The sequence below is a fragment of the Alexandromys fortis genome, unplaced genomic scaffold (genome assembly GCF_014885135.2).
Source record: "Alexandromys fortis isolate MF-2015 unplaced genomic scaffold, M_Fortis_MF-2015_v1.1 scaffold_110, whole genome shotgun sequence".
Classification (NCBI taxonomy): domain Eukaryota; kingdom Metazoa; phylum Chordata; class Mammalia; order Rodentia; family Cricetidae; genus Alexandromys; species Alexandromys fortis.
In genome coordinates this window covers 1,996,845-2,015,953 of record NW_026068014.1, presented here as the reverse complement: position 1 = coordinate 2,015,953, position 19,109 = coordinate 1,996,845, and the positions used below count along the sequence as shown (strand labels likewise).

Here is a 19,109-nt window from a genome sequence, read left to right as displayed (position 1 = left end):
ACCTGGTCCCAGTACACATACTTTTAGCAACTTATAGCTAACGTAGACTTCAGGAACACCCCTGTTTTGCCCAACATCATTGAAAAAGACAGATTCCAAAACTGAAAGACAGCACCATTAAGTCGGTTCCTACATAAGATCTTCCAAAGGCTTTGTATTCAGAGACCATTCCTGATGGTGAGAATGCTAAGTTAGGATGGTAAGTAGAGAAATCTCCAAAGACAAATCAGAACCCAGAAGAAGAAAAAAAAAAAAAAAAACTAAAATGAAAAACTCTTTAGCATGTTTTCCTGAAACTTGACACATTTTTTTTCTTTTATAAAGAAAAAATGTTGTGAGATATACTTTTTAATTCATTTTCTAAGTGTGTGTGTGTACCTGCCTGCCTCATGCCACAGGACACTTGTGGAGGTCAGGGGATTCATTGCCTTCGACATGTGGGTCTCAAGGATTAAACTCAGGTCATTAGGATCAGCAGCCCCCTTAGGTGCTGAACCATCTCAGTGGCCTGGATTTCTTGAGGAATACAACAATGACCTATATTACATGCATGCATGTACTTTTCTCAAACATATTAGCAGTGTGGGTGAGGTGCTAATTAGCAATGTAAAAAGACATTTTATCTGAATGGAATCTAAGCATGGATAAGCTTAAACTGTTATCTGAACCACTAAATTGACCTTTTGACTTTAAATATGTACAGATTCTATCAAAAGATACCAAGTTCAGATTGAAGATGCAGGCAGAGGTATGTTTTTATTCTAAAACCTTCTATATACATTCATATTTTTGACAAAACTCTAGAAGGTTCTTTCAAATGAACTTTAACCTACTGAACAGAACTTATATTCATGCTCTAATGTTCACTTCAGCAGCATCTGCCTCTAAGAAGCTCATCAAAATCACTCAAACATCAAACTGCTGATCTGACAGAATGATTTATTTTCCCATTATAGGAGAGTCGTGAGTGACTTGTTCTGAGGTATGTTCCTGAACTGTGAAGGACAGCGATTAAAAACTCCTCATTTGAAGGTTTCTCTTTAGGTGTAGCATCTCATGGCTGAACAGTCTCTGCTGGTACCAGATTCCCTGTTGTATCCAACTGCATACATTTACATGTGCATGCTGATACAGGACACTCTGCATGGTCCCTGAAAAAACGTGAAGTAACAGTTAGTAATCCAAGCTTTACACACACAAATATATTTATATAATTAACTTCAAAATGCTACTGTATTAAACATATGGATTAAAACCCATAGTAAAACACTGCATTAAGAGCATCAAATTAGAAACAAGCACCAAGGTGAACTCTGAAGAAAATTAACTGAAATGAACAGTTTTGGTTTCTACACCAATACCAAAACAGTTATTAAGGGGATTGATGTAGGATGTCCTTCTGTATGTTGTGAATATGTGTCTCTCTCATATCCAAACAAAGATATGGAGAGAAAGAAGGCAGAGTTGGGGAGACGGCATGTAGCTGCCCAAGGAGTAACATACTAAGGCATCACCGGTAAGCCATGTCCATGTAATGATACACAAATGAGTAGAAATGGGTTAATTTACAAATGAGAGCTAGTCAGTAATATGCCTAAGCCCTTGGCCAAACAATTACAATTAATATTAAGCCTCTGGGTGGTTATCTGATAGGCAGAAGAGGGGACTGGCGGGCAGAGATGAACCGGTTCAGTGAGACTGGGCGAGCTGGAGAAGTTCCCACCTCCGTGGGATAGGGACGAATTAGGAGTTAAGGTTAGCACAAAGGAGACAGGCTTTTGTGTTATGTTAATGGACGTCACAGGGCCACTGGCACTGCTCAAAGTCAGTAAGTTTATTTTGAGAATCTCCATTGTAAGAGCTATTTAAATGTGCAGCGCACCCGGAAAGAACTAGTGTAGTAGATTTGTGTGTGTATGTATGTGTATGATTATATTCATACTTTAATTACATGAGAAATTGTAAGATATAAAAACTATAAGGATCCTATCCCCCAATAGGGATAAATAATGTTAAGCATTTAATCCATACAAGGATTTCTTATATAAGTATGAAAAAAAAAAAAAACTATGTAGCCCTAGCTAGACAAGAAGTTGCTATGTTCAAACTGGCCCTGAATTCATCTGATAGGAATTCACCTGCTTCTGCCTCCCAAGTGCTGGGATTAAAGACAAGTACCACCACACACCTGGCATAAGTATTACTTTTACAGTTTAACATTATATAAGATAATAATGGAACCATTGATACTACCTTTTTTAAGTCAAATCAGCGAACATGTTTTAAAAATTAATTCTCTACTGAGATACAATACAATGATATCAAGATCCTAAACTATTGAAAAGGTTATCTGCCCTATGTCCTGTAACTATAAGATTATCAAGGAAGGAAAGTGCTGTTTACCTGAACCAACTAAGCATATGTCCAGCATGTCCACCATGCCGACAATTGTGACACCAGGTAAACCAATTGTTAAACTGAGCTAACTTTTTGTCCTTGCTCAAGTCCACTTTTTCATCCGATTTGGATCCACCTATGGGAAAAGAAATTGACCACCATTAGCCAAATCACAGAAATTTAAGCTTCTTAAAGGGCAGCTATGTTAAAATATAAATCATATACCACATTGAAATAGCAATTTTAATATTAAGATCCAGTATTGAATGACAGTTTACATATACATATATAGTTAATCAACAGGCTGATTTAGAAACTCAGTGTCACATGGCTGTGCTTGAAATCATAAGCATACAAGCAGCACTAAATGGAATCAGTGGGTATATTTATATTTTTTCTGTGTGCATGTGTGTTGTGTATTTAACTAGCACACAAAATAAAAAGCAGTCATGAACTTGAGGCAGTTGGCATAACTATATCTTCATTAAAAACACAGTAGGAAAAAAGGTCTGGTATATACAGGGTTGTTTCTGGTGGCACATGCTTCAAAACCCAGTACTTGGGAGGCAGAGGTAAGCTGATCTCTGAGTTTAAGACTAGTCTAGTCTACATAGTGAATTCCAGGATAGCCAAGGCTATATATTGACACTCTCAAAAATGAAAAAAAAAAAAAAAGACTGGTGTAGACCATGATTTACGCAAGGTAGGGAAAAGGATTCTTGTAATTTCTATTTAACAGATTAAATAACGTAAATACTTTCATCCATGTTCAATAAAAAAAATTAAAAGACATGTAAAATTTGTTTATACACCTGCATCTTTGCATATACTTTTCTAATGACCCTTCTGTAGTACTTAAATTTCAGGCATGTTGGACATCTCCAAGCTTTTCTACATACATTACTTTGCTATGCCACTTTTTGTGTTCCAAAAAAATGCTGATTCTATTAATTTCGGCTACCTCAATGTTTTGTTTTAAAACAAATCAAATGAAACTATTTTTAAATACCACATAATTACAGATAAAAACTGAAAATAAATTAAGTAAAAAATGTTACCGCCAACCAATTATTACCTTTTAAAACATGTTGTATAAATAAAAAAATTTAACTATATCATTGCCAGTCACACTTTAATAGCTACAGGAATAATTTTATCGCCAGGAATATTTTCTTAAAATATAATAATTTTCTGCTTGTGATATAAGTTAAAAGGATGTATAAAAGAGGTAGCTATACTGAAATTGTTCTAAAGGACTTACAGACAAATCAACAATGTGAAAAAGAAAAAGACAGGGGGAAAATAAAGATTTTATAGAGATACTTATCTTTATACACTTTATTCACTTTAGTGATTTTGTACTTTACTGTGTGCGTATTGCCTGCTCATATGTCTGTGAACTAGGTGTGTGTGTGTGTGTGTGTGTGTGTGTGTGTGTGTGTGTGTATAGTGTCTGAGGTGGTCAAAAGGGCATTGGACAAGGTGGTAGTGGCACACACTTTTAGCACTTGGAAGGCAGAAGCAGGCAGATCTCTGTGAGTTCGAAGCCAGCCTGGTTTACAGAGCTACTTCCAGGACAGCCAGACAAAGAAACCAAAAGAGAGGGGGCGGGGGTTGGATCCTTGGGACTGGAGTTACAGAAGGTTGTGAGCCATCATAAGGTAGCTTAGAATCCAACCCAGGTCCTCTAGAACAGCATCCAGTGCTCTAAACTGCTGAGCCCCCGCACCAACTCCTTTAACTTCTAACTTACAGAGGGGACAGTCTCCAACAGGCTACTCTCTGGGACTTCTTCCCAAATAAATCTCTTTCTTAAAAGAGCTTTGGATGGCTGGGCAGTGGTAGAGCACACCTTTAATCCCGCTTTAATCCCAGCACAGGTGGATCTCTGTGAATTCAAGGCCATCCTGGTTTACAAAGTGAGTTCCAGAAAGCCTGTCTCAAAAAAAAAAAAAAAAAAAAAAAAGGGGGGGGGTTTAGGTGGAGCAGAACAGAAGTTTTGCTGAGACATTCCCTTAATGGGGAAGAGGGGGGGGGGCTGAGAAGAAAACAAGCAGAAGCAGAGCAGAAGACATGGATAACTGCTAGGACATCCCCTCAGGGAGAAGAGAGCAGAGCTCAAGAGAGGAGCAGGAGTACTACATCCTGTGGAGAGACCGTCTCCCACCGTACCCCAGCTTCAGGTATTGCCTGACTTCTCAACAAGTCAGAATACCATCCCTCCAGAGCTGCAACACTCACAGTTACACTGAAAAACCAGTCTTGAAAAAAATAAACCAACAAACAAATCCTCTGGAATCGCAGATCTTTCTAAAGATTTTGGAATGACAGAGAGAAAATTTGTGGATCACTCCTTACTCCTCGAAAGATATTAGCCCTTCTTTCTTACTCTCTATTAGTTCTACATGCTCTGTATAGACTGTGGTTCATCATGACCTCTAAAAAGCTACTGCACTCACTCAGCTTAGTGTATCAGCCTTATCATAATATGCAAATAAGTGGATAAGCCAAATATAGGAGAAATTTCTGAAATAATTATGATGTAATAAATCATAATCAGCATTTACTACTCTCCACAATAGCTTGAACTGATTTATGATCTAATATTTTTCAGTTCTAGATTTTTCAATTCTAGATTTCAAAACTAGAAAGGACAAAAAGTTAGCATATGATAAAAGATGAAATGCACTATAGCTTCCTGATCCTTATGGCCCAAAGGCTATACTAAACATAAATAATTTTACATATCTCAGTTTTCACAGATATATTTAATTTGTTTAATTTTTTTATTGTAGTAGATGCTCCAAATTGTTGCATTTTTGGTACAATTGATCAGCATAAAAACCCTTAATTCAAATTTAAACCAAACCCTATGGGGTGTGATTATGTACACCTCTAATACCAGTACTTCAAAAGTTGAGGCACGGAGTCATAAGTTCTAGGCCAGCCAGCCACGGCATCATAGTGAGACACTGTCATACATACTAAGATGTATATAGAAAAACATTATACATGAAGGAAAAAGGCACAATGGCCACTTCATTACGCCAGTGTACCAAATAGCGAAATACAATTTTTTATTTGTTTAAGACAGGGTTTCTTTATGTAGGCAGCTCTGGGTGTCCTGGAGCTGTCTATATAGACTACTCAGGACGTGAACTCACAAAGATCTGCCTGCCTGCCTCTGTTTCCTGAATGCTGTGGTTAAAGATGTCCTCCACCATGTCCAGCCCAAACCAAAATGTTTTTGATGAAGACTTTTGACGTTAGTATCATTTTCATGTTATATAACTGGAATGGTCCAAGCTACCAAGTATTCCATTATTTGCTGTTTTCAAAAAAAAAAAATTCCCATGTTTACTGTAAAGAGTAAAAAATAATAGTATTTGAGCCGGGCGATGGTGGCACACGCCTTTAATCCCAGCACTCGGGAGGCAGGCTGACAAAAGAGCAGACCCAAGACTAAAACTGAGAACGAAGGGGTCCTGGTTTCTGGGCTAATAGTTCATGTATTAGGGAGGATGAGGGAAGAAGGAATGGGATAGTATTATGAGACTATCAAAAAGCATTTATGACTAGCTGTGAGCACAGTGAATTTTAAATATCAAATCTGAAATACTAGTAAAATCCATGGTATAATTATAAAAATCACTCACTTTTAAGCCTTAGTCATCAATTGCCAGCATCTATGAGAATACTTGAGTAACCATAAACATAAGATTTTTTTACTTTCAATGTACAGACTTTATAAATTAAAGAGGTAATAAAAAAGTCAAACCAGTCAGTAAAGTGCCTTTTCTTAAAAATAATAATCATTAACATATATTTTATTAGCAACAATAATTCAATTATGTAGGAAAATGAGTTCAGAAAAACATTTGTGCAATTATGTCATACCAGGACAGCTAGAAACAGGCGTTCCCATATTAATGAGGCAAAGTGCACACCGAGGAAGGGGTTTTCGACAGCCAGGGCAACTTGTGACTTTCGATTTTGTTGGTGAGCCGCTCACTCCATATTGACTAAAGCCTCTGCCCTGATGAGGCACTGAGGAGCAGCTGTAGGAGATTGATTTGCCACAAAAATTACAACTCACAAACACCTACAAAGCAAATGAAAAGAGCAATTTAGTGCAAACCACAATGGGTTTATAAAGTCTGATACTGAGAAAATGTTTTACAATTTTATTTTACGTTGCAAAATGACCCATGTGATTACTCTCAGTCATGTCTCCACGAGCAGTTACATTATTGGTCTTCCTGTCACCTGCACTTAATTACATTTCTGCTAATGCCCTGATACCTAACACTTGTGAAATACTAGGAACTTTAGACCCTGACATTTTATAATAACCAGGGACAATGAAATGCATACAAAATACCCCAATGTGATTTAATATTAAATGTGTCCCACAGAACACTTGGTTCCTAGCTGGTATAGGGCCTAACTGGAGAAAGTGGGTCATCTGGTGTGGCCCTTCAGGTTTCTTAGCCTGGCCTCACTTCCTGACTGTGGACACACAGTGGCAGTTACATCATGGTCCTGCTCCCAAGTCCCCCCCCCCAACAGTTGTATTCCCTAGAACTGCTGTCCCTTAAATTGCTTCTTGTTAATTAGTTGCTCACAGAAACAAGAAAAGAAACTAAGATACCAACATGCAACCATTAAACCAAAAAGTCAGTGACCCTGAGCTGGGCTTCCTGACAGGCCTATGATCCAACTAATTGGATAGCTGATGCAGAGGATCACAAGTTCAAGGCCAGCCTGTGTAATTTAGTCAGAGTCTTGTGAAAGAAAGAAAGAAAGAAAGAAAGAAAGAAAGAAAGAAAGAAAGAAAGAAAGAAAGAAAGAAAGAAAGAAAGAGGAAGGGATGAAAGGAATGAGGGAAGGAGAGAGGGAGGGAGGGAAAGAAGGAAGGAAGAAAGGAAGGAAGGAAGGAAGGAAGGAAGGAAGGAAGGAAGGAAGGAAGGAAGGAAGGAAGCTAGCTCTGCAGGTATAAGACCAACTACTAAGCACATACAAGGTCCCAGGTTCCATATTTCAAGGACAAAAAACAAACAAACAAAAAATTCCCCACCACTACCTTTTGTAAGATAAAAAGGAACTAAGGCTCCTGCAATAGTACATTAAAAGTTCAAAACAAAGCTGGTGATATGGTAAAAATAATCATTCGAAGGTTCTCACTAGTTTTTATAAAAGCCCTAGAGCTCTTCCAGATTAGTAACATACGGCACAATACTATCTTACTAAAATACCTACTCCAGCTGCCACAATAATTTTCAACTTTCTTTAAAAAGAAAATAGCACCATCCAGTGCTCAGGGTGAAGATAACCAAATATTTAACATCTGAAGTAATAGTATGATATCATATCACATACCTTGTGATAATTGATCTCATATTAAAATGCCATGTATAGACATATGTTTATACTTATTCTATTTTTTAAAATCCTGTTCTATTCTATATAAATACATAAAAATAATATGCACATGGGATTACTAACACGTGAGTCAGACACTGAATTTCAGACAGTAATAGCAATTAGACTTTCCTAAGGTCATCTGGGCCTACTGTCCTTTGTTTTATCTCAAAGTTTAGCTGTACAAGGTAACTGTTAGGAAATTAAAACACTAAAATAAAATAGGAAAAAAAGTTTTGAAATAGACAAAGACATTAAGAGAAACTCAATAAAAATAAAAGAATAGGAGATAATAATTCATTATTATCTGACATATTAACATTTGATTCTCTGTAGAATATGCTACTTACCTGTGCTAATGGCTTGGAACTGGGATCCAATTTACTCCTATGAATATCAAATTCAGCTCGTTTGTGCCAAAACCTCCAAGCATCTAATAAGTTTCTGTAATTCTCAATCCAATATTGAACCCTTTCATCTTTAAGAACATCTAAAGGTGAACCCTAAAATGAAAACATAAATTTCAAATGTCCTAGTTTAAATCAGAGGATTCTGGGTAGAACATGAATATAAGTAACTCAGGAAAAATGGCCTTTTCCCCGAAACTGGCTCCTAATGAGGAAAGCCTCAGTAATCTGCCTTACACTAGACTTCACTAGTGATGCAAACATGCACCTGTATAACATACTTGACCAAGAAGTACCTTTGTAGTTTAAGGAGCAGGTGGCAGTCAATGGTGATAAGAAAACCCCTTATCTTAACTATTAAAATTATGGATTCAAAAACTCTGCTTATATCCAAACTATACATCAAAACTACTTAAAACATTTAAACTAACACTGAGCCTGGCCCTTTATATCTAATAGTGAAATGGTGCTAACGTAAGTTAGATATGAAATGCACATAGGCATTAGTGAGAAGCAAGAAGGAAGAATTTAAAGTTCTTCCCATTCAGAACATCAATTTCTGACCAGTAAGAATATCTCTAAAACAAGTATGAGTGTCAGAGTCGGCAGAAGAAAGCTGTAATGTAGTATGAATTCAGCTTTACATTCAAAGAAAAATGTAGTGAAATTTTGTTTATGTTTTAACAAATAAAGCTTGCCTGAAGATCAGAGTGCAGAGCTAAGCCACTAGAGGCCAGGGAGTGATGGATCACACCTTTAATCCCAGGATTTGGGAGACAAAGGCAAAGAGATCTCTGTTAGTTCAAGGCCACCCTGTGATATACGAGATTAAATCCTTCTAACAGAGAAACAGAGTTCACACAAAGGTGATCCCAGCACTTGGGATCCCATGCCTTTAATCCCAGCACTAGGGAGGTGGAGACAGGAGTGATCTGGCTGGGTGGAAAGAGGAATATAAGGCAGGAAAAGACAGGAGATCATTGTAATCTGAGGTTTGGTAAAGACAGAGTCTGAGGTTGCAGTCTGAGGACAGGATCACCCCTTCAGTCTGAGCACTGGTAGGAGCCAAAGGTCTCTCTAGTGCTGGCCGCACTGCTTCTCTGATCCTTCAGCTTTCACCCTATAGCTGACTCCAGGTTTTTATTAAGAATAATTAGAAAAATACTCAAGGGAAAACACTTAAAGACTAATGAAAACCAATCATGTTAACTAGTGAGTAAATAAGGAATATAAACTATAGTAAAGTTTATTTTTAAAAATACTCATGGAAGATGGCGCAGAAAGTGAATAAAAGGAAGCTCCTGTCCCTCCCAAAGTCAAAGCGAAGGCCTTGAAAGCAAAGAAGGCAGTGCTGAAAGGCATCCACAGCCACAAGAAGATCTGCACATCACCCACCTTCTTGCAGCCAAGGACCCTGGGTGGCTCCTGTTGCAGCCCAAAGACCCTCAAAAAAGCATGCCTAAGATGAACAAGCTTGAGCACTATGCCATCATCTAATTAGCCTGACCACAGAGTCAGCCATGAAGAAGACAGAGGACAACACATAAATGTTCATGTGGACGTCAAGGCCAACAAGCATCAGATCAAACAGGCTGTGAAGAAACTCTATGACACTGATGCGCCCAAAGTCAACACCCTAGTAAGGCCTGACGGAGAGAAGGCTGACGTATGTTCAGCTGGCTCCTGATTATGATGCTCTGAATGTTGCCAACAAAACTGGGTTCATCTAAACTGAGTCCAGCTAGCTAATTCTAAGTATCTACCTTTTCACCATAAATAAAATATATAAATATATATACTTGGAGATAGGAAGAAAAAATTCCCTGGCAAGTTTAATGGCCAAGGGCAGTGACAGAAAACATAAACAAACCAACATTAGTTGTCCAACTGAAGCTGGGTGTGGAAGCATACCACACCTTTAAATGTAGCTCGCAGAGATAGACAGAGGGATCCCAGCTTGACCTACAAAATGAATTCCAGGCCAGTGAGGTCTACACAATGAGAACCTGTCTCAAAACAAAAAGAGAAAAGAAAAAAAAAATGTCTAATTGAAGAGGAGGAGATAAATAATCAAAAGGAAAATAGAAAATGAACAGAAACCCCCAGGCTCTGAACACTAGAACTTTACTATATGCATAATAAGGCAAAAAAGAAATGGAGAATAAGAAATGCAGAAGAGATAAAGAATCAGAAATCATATACCTAAACATTCCAAATCTGATGAAAAAAAGTTAACAGATAGATCCAAGAAGCTCAGTAATCAATACACATAATACAAAGAATATAAGTAGGCCCATCAGTCTCATTTTCTTTTTTTCTGAAAAATCAAAGAGAAAGAGGATTTCTTGAAAGAAATCCATGGAAACATGAAACATCACATACAGGAAAGCGAGGAGAACTGCTAATTTCTTATCAGAATCAAAGGAGGCCAGATGGAAAGCATTTCTTTAAAGTGCTGCAAGAAGCACCGAGATGAACTAGATGCTTGTGTTAAATGTAAGCTGAGGCCATCACCTTTAGTACAAGAAATGCTAGAGAAAAAACAAGGTGAGGAAACAAGGTTAAACTCAGATCCACAGGAGGAACAGACACTAGGAATAGTGATAAACAAATAAAAGGTCTGTAATTCCTTTCTTATAATTTATAGAACAGACAAATTACTATCTAAAGCAAAACCAATACTGTAAGTTGGAGCTTATAATATACACAGAATAAAATATGTGATCAGTGGACAAAGGAAAAATTGCATAAGTGAAATTATACTGTCATAATACTTGTAAAATGCAAAGTTTAAGAAAAACCCAGTGCTAGATGTGAGGTAGGAAAGAAAGGATATAGGAAACATCTCAACAAAAGAGCGGCAGTTATCGGACTAGACTTTTAAAAGTCACATTATGTATTTACTGTTTGCATTTTAACATTTTACAAATTGTGCTATTACCTACCCATCTGTACGATGTAGTCACATAGCAGTAGTTCATTAAAAGATTAAAAAAAACTTCATTCCAGTGAGAAAAGTTGAATGACAGAATACCTTTTCTCACATGCGGTGGCTTGATATTTTATATAAGCTGACTCTGCATTTTGAACCCGCATTGGCAAGTTCACAGAAAAGCATAGAGAAGGGAAGAGGTAAGCACATTTTGATTTGCTTACCAAGGTAAAGCAGGCTAAAAGAGAGGTGCTCATGCCACAAAAGGTTACTGGACATGGTAGAGACACAGAATTCATGTTTCACACAAAAGTAAAGTAGAAAGCAACTTCTTCCTGGAATCTGGTTTAACCACTAGACTGTTAAAGCAATGAAAGAAATGTTGATGGACTAGTTATTCAAACTACCTTGTTGTTAATAAAGAGGGCACTGAGTGTAAGAGAGCTGAAGTGTAACTGCTCTTCTGCTGGTCAGATGAAAGGGAACCACAGTTCAGAATAGGAGAGGGAGTCCTTCATGGAAGACGGGTTGGATTCTGACCTGAGGCTCTGATTCCATCTGAGCTTGTGACCTGAGGCTCTGATTCCATCTGAGCTTATGTGAACTCAGATGCAGTCAACACCAGTATTTCTTAGACGGAAAGAAAGATAAGCTGATGAGATTAGGGCCATTAGAGACAACACAAGTCCTCAAGAGAACTAAAACCCCAAAGCGAGGAAAAGAGCATGTGTGCTTCACCTGAGGATATGCACCATGGAGAATATGGCTTGGCATTTTGTTTTTAAGACCAGTGTCAGACTGCACTAACCTGTAACATGCAGTAGCTTGCTGTCTGGACGTCTCCAGTTCTATCCACGTAGCTCTCCATCAAGTCCACTCCATCTTTAGTGAGGCCTGTAAGCAAGATTCCTTCCAAATTGCCAGCCTCTTTCATTTCATTGGTCAGCTTTTCAATGTATTTATTTAACTGAAAAATTCAAAGTGACTTTTTAAATATAATCTGTTTCACTACATATTTGATTTAGAACAATTTTATTCTTAATGAAAAACATTTTAAGACAGAAACTCTTACCAAAATCTAGATATGTACTAGGAAGTCTATATCTATTTCAAGTTTCAATACAGTTTGCAGAATCACTTTATTTTTTTGTGTGGTGTGCGGAAGCGCACGTGTGGAGGCCGGAGATTGACATCAGCCTTTCTCAATAGCTTTCCCTATTGCATTTAATTCAGGGCTCTCACAGAAGCTGGAGTTTCTGATTTGGGAGGATGGCAGAGCAGTAAGCCCCAGGGACCCTCCTGTCTCTGCCACCCAACCCTGGGATTATAACACCTAGGTATTTCCACAGGTTCTAGGGGATTCAACTCAGTTTCTTGAACTGTGCTGTCTCCCCAGTGCCCACACTCATCTTCAAAACTGACATTTCCTATGTTTATAGACGGCTAACTCTATAGAGAAGTGTCCCCTTTTCAGCAAATTCTTACCTCTCATGGTACTATGTAACAGAATCGCAGAACTGGAATTACATGTTTAAAGCCATCAATAAAAATTATTTCCTTTACATGGTCTAATTTCATCCTATTCTAAACTCCAGCCACCATTCCTCCTCATTTCCCCAAATTCTGTCATTATAATAGCACTGCTAGTCATTGGTGTGAGAAGTCCTTCTGTATATGTGTTGCTTTTATTGCTTAAGGAATAAAGCTGTTTCAGTTAGTGGCTTGGCAGAATAGAGCTACACAGGGAAAACTAAACTGAATGCTAGGAGAAAGAAGGCGGAGTCAATGAGATGCCATGTAGTTGCCAGAGCCAGAGAAGAAAGGCACAAGCTGCCAGTCAGAATCTTGCCAGTAGGTCACCAGCCTCATGGTAAAATATAAAATAATAGATATGGGTTAATTTAAAATGTAAGAGCTAGCTAGAAATACGCTTAAGCTATTGGCCAAACATTATTGCAAATAATATAGTTTCAGTGTCATTATTTTGAGTCTGGGCAGACAGGAACAAACAGGCAGCCTCCCCCAACAAGTCATCTCTGTATATTTCATTCTCAGGACCTCAGAGGCAGCAGCTAAGTGTTTAGGTACTGAAATGATTTGCATACAACATTACTAAAACCTGAGTTGAAATTTCTATCTGCTATGCCTTCTTCTAAAGGAAAAATTAAACTAAAACATCAAAACATTTTAGAAAACATTCTAAGACAAATTTAGATAGTACATGCATATAAGTGCAATGTAATAATTACCTTTTTAGATTTTGTGTAAAAATTTTCAGGCACATAATTACATGTAAAGATAAGTTTGTTAAAATACTTCATAATAAACATTATTTACCTCAAATATAAAACTGAATTGGTTCTCACCTGAGTATCACCAAGGAATTTACAAGCAAATGCCACTCTGTCACGTACTGCAACTTTGTTTTCATACTGGAAAAACAAACAATTGTACACACCATAACTTTTCTGTTTTTACAGGAACTAAATATGCACCTAATATGTAAGTTTATTTTCATATGTATTAGAAAAATATATGTGTATTCTATACATTTTCACACATATATATGTTCAGATATTGGAAGAGTCACCAATTGCCAAAGAAGTCTTTTCTGATTAAATTAAATGCATTCTTAAAACAGCTTGGATCCATGAACTTCCTTGTCAGTTGTCCCTTTTGGTGAAAGAGAAGGGATTTTACTAGAGGTAACAAATGAAAATACAGAATGCAATGTTTAAACAATTGGTTCATTTCTTTTTCTAGGCTCATTCTCTAGCACTTGCTTAAGTATCCTGTCAGCTCAGAGACAAGACTTTAAAACCTCCTGTTTAGCAAATATAGTAATAACAGTCAAAAATAAACATTTCTTGATATTAATTTGAAGGTCAGAAAGGTTCACTAGAACTTTATTTGACATTTGACACTGTCAAAATGGACACTATACTTAAATTTCCAGCATGCTAGCTCATAAGACACATGTTGTTATAGACCTTGGAGAGTGCATGTTTGATAAGAAATGCTCTAATGGGAAACAGAGGAGCACAACTGAGGAGAGAAAGTTCTTTCCATTGCTAGAAAGAAGACAGACAGCACAAAGGAAAGAGGTTTTTATGTGAAGCATGTAACTCAACAACCGAAATGACAAGGAAGAAATCACATCGGTATACAAGTGACTAAAATAACTGACAGACTAAATTAGATCAAGTTTTTTATAAGTAGTGTGATTATATAATTTGTTTTCCAAACAGAAATCATCTAAAATGACCAACATTAATTTAGATGGACACCTTAGTCAAAACTGACTGATTGATCACCAGTTATCTATACACACATAAGTACACACAAACGTATTCGCACTACTTAAACAGCAAATACAAGTATACGTTTATAGCTGTACATTTCTAGAGCTCAGTTCTTCAGGAAAGGATGAACTACAAAAAGCAAACCTGTTATAATTCAAAGGACGATCTGGGGAATCAAAACAGCTTACCAAAACTCCATCATAAGCTCCTGCTTCGCTGGTCAGAAATGCAAACATGACACAGAGATAGGGGTTGTTGAGCTGCAGTCGCAGTGTGCTGCACATCTCTCTCCAAAGAGAGTTCTTCTCGTCCGTGTACCCTGATAAAGCCATTGCTACCACATTGAGATTCAGATCTCCTGCAGGTTAAAAATGTGCAGCTAATCAAAGCAATCAGAAACTAATAACCTCTTTCCCCACAGCTGTTAAATCTCAACACAGTAATCAGATAGTGAATTTTATCCTAAAAGAAGCCCACTTAGATAAGAAAAAAATTAAGACTGTTAAATTTGGTAGAGTACAAAGAAAAAAGTCAATTCTTAAAAAACACAACGTCCATCAAAATCCCAATAAAATTCTTCAAAGACCTCAAAAGAAGGATACTCAACCTCATGTGGAAAAGCAAAAGACCCAGGATAGCCAAAAACAATCCTGTACAATAAAAGAACTTCTGGAGGCATCACAATGCCTGACTTCAAACTCTTCTACTGAGCTACAGTACTGAAAACAGCCTGGTATTGGCATAAGAACAGACAAGAGGACCAACGGAACCGAATAGAAGACCCAGATATCAATCTACACATCTTCGAACACCTGATTTTTGAAAAGGAAGGAAAAAAATATCAAATGGAAAAGAGAAAGCATATTTAACAAATGGTGCTGGCATAACGGGATATCAACATGTAGAAGAATGAAAATAGACCCATATCTATAACCATGCACAAAACTCAAGTCCAAATGGATCAAAGACCTCAACGTAAATAAAGCCAGCCACACTAAACCTTATAGAAGAGAAAGTGGGAAGTACACTTGAATGCATTGGCACAGGGAACCACTTTCTAAATATAATGCCAGCAGCACAGATACTGAGAGAAACAATAAATGGGACCTCCTGAATCTGAAAAGCTTCTGTAAAGAAAAGGACATGGTCAACAAGACAAAACGACAGCCTACAGAATGGGAAAAGATCTTCACTAACCACACATCAGAAAGAGGTCTGATCTCCAAAATATACAAAGAACTCAAGAAACTGAACTCCAAAAGAACACATAATCCAACTGAAAAAAAAAAAAAATGGACCTGAATAGAGAATGGACCTGAATAGAGAACTCTCAACAGAGGAATCTAAAATGGCTGAAAGATACTTAAGGAAATGTTCAACATCCTTAGTCATCAGAGAAATGCAAATCAAAACAACTCTGAGATTCCATCTTACACCTGTAAGAATGGCCAAGATCAAAAACAACCTAAATGCCCTTCGACCAAAGAATGGATAAGGAAAATGTGGTACATTTACACAATGGAGTACTACACAGCAAAACAAACAAACAAACAAACAAAAAACAAAAACAAAAAAAAAAACCACGACATCTTGAATTTTGTAGGAAAATGGATGGAGCTAGAAACATTATTTTGAGTGAGGTAACCCAGACATAGAAAGACAATTATCACATGTACCCACTCATAGGTGGTTTTTAAACATAAAGCAAAGAAAACCATCCTACACACTACAATCCCAGAGAATTTAGACAACAATGATTTGGTACCTAAATGGAGACAAGAGAGACCATCTTACCAAAATCACTGCCATCCTTATCAGTAAAGTCATCAATGCCATCTCAGAGTACTATACCCCACTATTACAATTTTTAAAGTTTTATTTTCCTATATCTAATTATATAATACATATACTGATATGCCAAGTATCAACAGGAGATACAGTGTTTTGATGGAGGAAGGTAATTGGTTAATTATAATAAACCAACTGCTTGGCCTCATAGCTTAGAACATAGGTGGGTGGAATAAACAGAATAGAATTCTGGGCGGAAGAGGAAGTGAGGTCAGACTCTGCTCTGCTTCCAGAGGGCTGGAGCAGAGACACCATGCTCAGCTCTCCCAGGATGGACGGAGGCTAGAATCTTCCCGGTAAGCGCATCTTGGGGTGCTTACACACATCATTAGAAATGGGCTAGTCTAGGTGCGAGAATTAGCCTGTAAGGGCTAGAGTTCATGGGCCAAGCAGTTCTTAAATGAATACAGTTTGTGTGTTGTTATTTCGGGCATGAGCTAGCAAGCGGCCGGGGTGTTGGGGACGCAGCCCCGCTGCTTCTTATTTCAACAGTGTTTCAGTATTTTTACTATACTTCAAACAATTTCTAGGCCAAAATGAGCTTTCAGAATTATCACACAACTGTACTGTTGCAAGACATACTTGCAACAAAGCATCCATTACCACTAACTTTTATAAACGGTTCTGTTTATGTTCTCTAGTGCATAGGGCGCTAGCAAGCTGCCGACCTACTCTTCAGTTCTGCATGACCACTTCACTCCAAACGAGAAAGCTACGATCTCCCTTTGTCTTTTCTCTCAAGCGTTTTCTACCTTTCAGATAGCCCTTGACTCTAACCATTCTTCCTCTTCCAATTAAACAGTACCTTCCCCCCACTTTCTGTTCTTAGCAGCTTCATTACTCACTTGTACAAAAATGCTTTCCAAGATACTTGGTGCTTCATTCTTCTGCCTACACTATTAAGTCTTTTAAAATAAAAGCATAGGAATACCAAATTTTCCAGGTACATATAATAGAAAACTATGTTTTCAGGTTGAAGCAAAATTAAATTAGAAATAGAGTCCTTTTCGGGAGGAAGAACTCAATAGCACTAATACTGAACCCAGGGTCTCACATGTGTCCTTTTTTAAATGGCACTACACACCACTCATACTATCAAGTGCAGAAGGCTTTTTCTGAAGTAAAGGTAACAATGTTCAGGCTAAAGATCTAACTTTTTTAACTTTTAGAATGAAAATAAATAAATATATTACAGTCAGTGGCATTTTTTATGGTATAAATGAACTATAATGTGTTAAAGGTAGGCCAGAGTAAGAATTTATTACTTTGAAACTCAGAAATAATTGTCTATGTGCGTTAAAGATAAATAGCTATATACACCTTAAGAATTTAAGTGAACTATACCTAATAATAATAAACAAAAAACAAAACTTGTCATGCAGTAGTGGGGCATGAGGTGGTACATGTCTTTAATCCCAGCACTCAAAAGGCAGAGGCAGACAGATCTCTGAGTTTAAGACCAGCCTGATCTATAGGGCGAGTTCCAAGACAGACGGGGCTAGACAGAGAAACCCTGTCTCAAAAAAAGTGTGTGTGTGTGGGGGGGGCAGCAGTAGGGTGGTAATTTTTGGTTTTTGACTGATTTGTTTCTCTTAAGGATCCCCTAGCAAACTGAACTTTATTCTCCCTCTCTCCCTCTCCCTCTCCCTCTCCCTCTCCCTCTCTCTCTCTCTCTCTCTCTAGCAAATTGAACCTTACCCCCACACACACACACTTCCCTCCCTTCTAAGGCTACACAGGACATATGTTTCAATCAGACTCAAGTAGAAACATTTTCCAGATCACAATATGCTTTTCATAAGAATCTATACTGGTCTAAACAAAAATATCATTTAGTATCCTATCAAAAGAGAAAGTATATACTAAAATATTGCTTACAAACAACAGCAGTTCCAACAGACATTCCTCAATGTATATGATTCTCTTTAAAATGAAAAAAGAAATACGTGTGGGAAAACATATTATTATTAAAGCATCATTTAAGAACATTTTATCTTTATTAATCTATCCTGAGGCATATATAAATGGAATGGTCTAATGCTGCTTAGCACCACACACTTTCCCTTTCAATAAAAATGTATATAGGATATTTGGCTATGTAACTAAGAACTATCCACATCCTTCCTTTAGCAGAGTCTATGAACTGCCAGTTCTCAGAACAGAACCTAATACCTTTTTCTGAAGATGCCCCTTCATTCAGGATTTGGATTGCTCGCCGAATATCCAGGTTGAACAAAGCCACTGCAGCAGCTCTTTCCCATTCTCCTTCTTGCACAAGAGAGTTCAAAAATGGTCCCACATCTACATCCGTTCCTTTCTTTACCCACCCACAAAGCTGTAGTGCTAAAATCCTCTCTTCGTTTAAGTTCTGAATATCAGTTTGTTTGTCCAAGCCACTCCAATTATGTCTGCTGCTTTCCACCATTCCTAAAAACAGAGAATGCTTTATATTATTTTATTGTTATTTTGAAATATATTAGGCAACAGTTCAGCTTTACAAAAAAAATGTCAACAGCATTTAGGATATTCAATTTCTCAGCCATAATCTTACAATAGCATAAATAAGCAGTATACTAAAATTTTAAAACATTTTACACCATAGTTGAATTACTAAGAAGCTATCGCTATAAAAAGGATGCTGAGACTCACTGAGTCATTGCTTCAGCTCTCTAAGCTAAAATAGATGCCTGTTCTCTCTCACCACTTGTTTCCTCTGTGTCCTACACAGTATTTAACAGAGATTCTCACATCTGATCTCTCACTAGAACACAAGTTCCAACAGAGTAGGGAGTTGAATTATTT

The 19,109-nt window shown here is 37.4% G+C and overlaps 2 protein-coding genes across 3 annotated transcripts in view; one reads left to right on the top strand and one right to left on the bottom strand.

Moving 5' to 3' along the window:
* Positions 1-9,927, top strand: part of LOC126513754 (60S ribosomal protein L23a-like) — a 313,598-nt gene extending 303,671 nt beyond the window's left edge. Inside the window, exon 2 of the mRNA XM_050162303.1 lies at positions 9,793-9,927. Within this exon, the coding sequence (XP_050018260.1) occupies positions 9,793-9,912 (120 nt within the window). The 3' untranslated portion in view covers positions 9,913-9,927. The remainder of the gene's footprint in view (positions 1-9,792) is intronic.
* Mios (meiosis regulator for oocyte development) overlaps positions 738-19,109 on the bottom strand; it is a 32,108-nt gene continuing 13,736 nt past the window's right edge. For both annotated transcript variants that reach the window (XM_050162299.1, XM_050162298.1), the window contains 8 exons: positions 18,480-18,734; positions 14,648-14,817; positions 13,524-13,589; positions 11,966-12,124; positions 8,169-8,321; positions 6,295-6,499; positions 2,404-2,533; positions 738-1,151 (listed from right to left, as the gene is read on the bottom strand). In XM_050162299.1, coding sequence (XP_050018256.1) covers positions 1,055-1,151; positions 2,404-2,533; positions 6,295-6,499; positions 8,169-8,321; positions 11,966-12,124; positions 13,524-13,589; positions 14,648-14,817; positions 18,480-18,734 — 1,235 coding nt within the window. In that variant the 3' untranslated portion in view covers positions 738-1,054. The remainder of the gene's footprint in view (positions 1,152-2,403; positions 2,534-6,294; positions 6,500-8,168; positions 8,322-11,965; positions 12,125-13,523; positions 13,590-14,647; positions 14,818-18,479; positions 18,735-19,109) is intronic.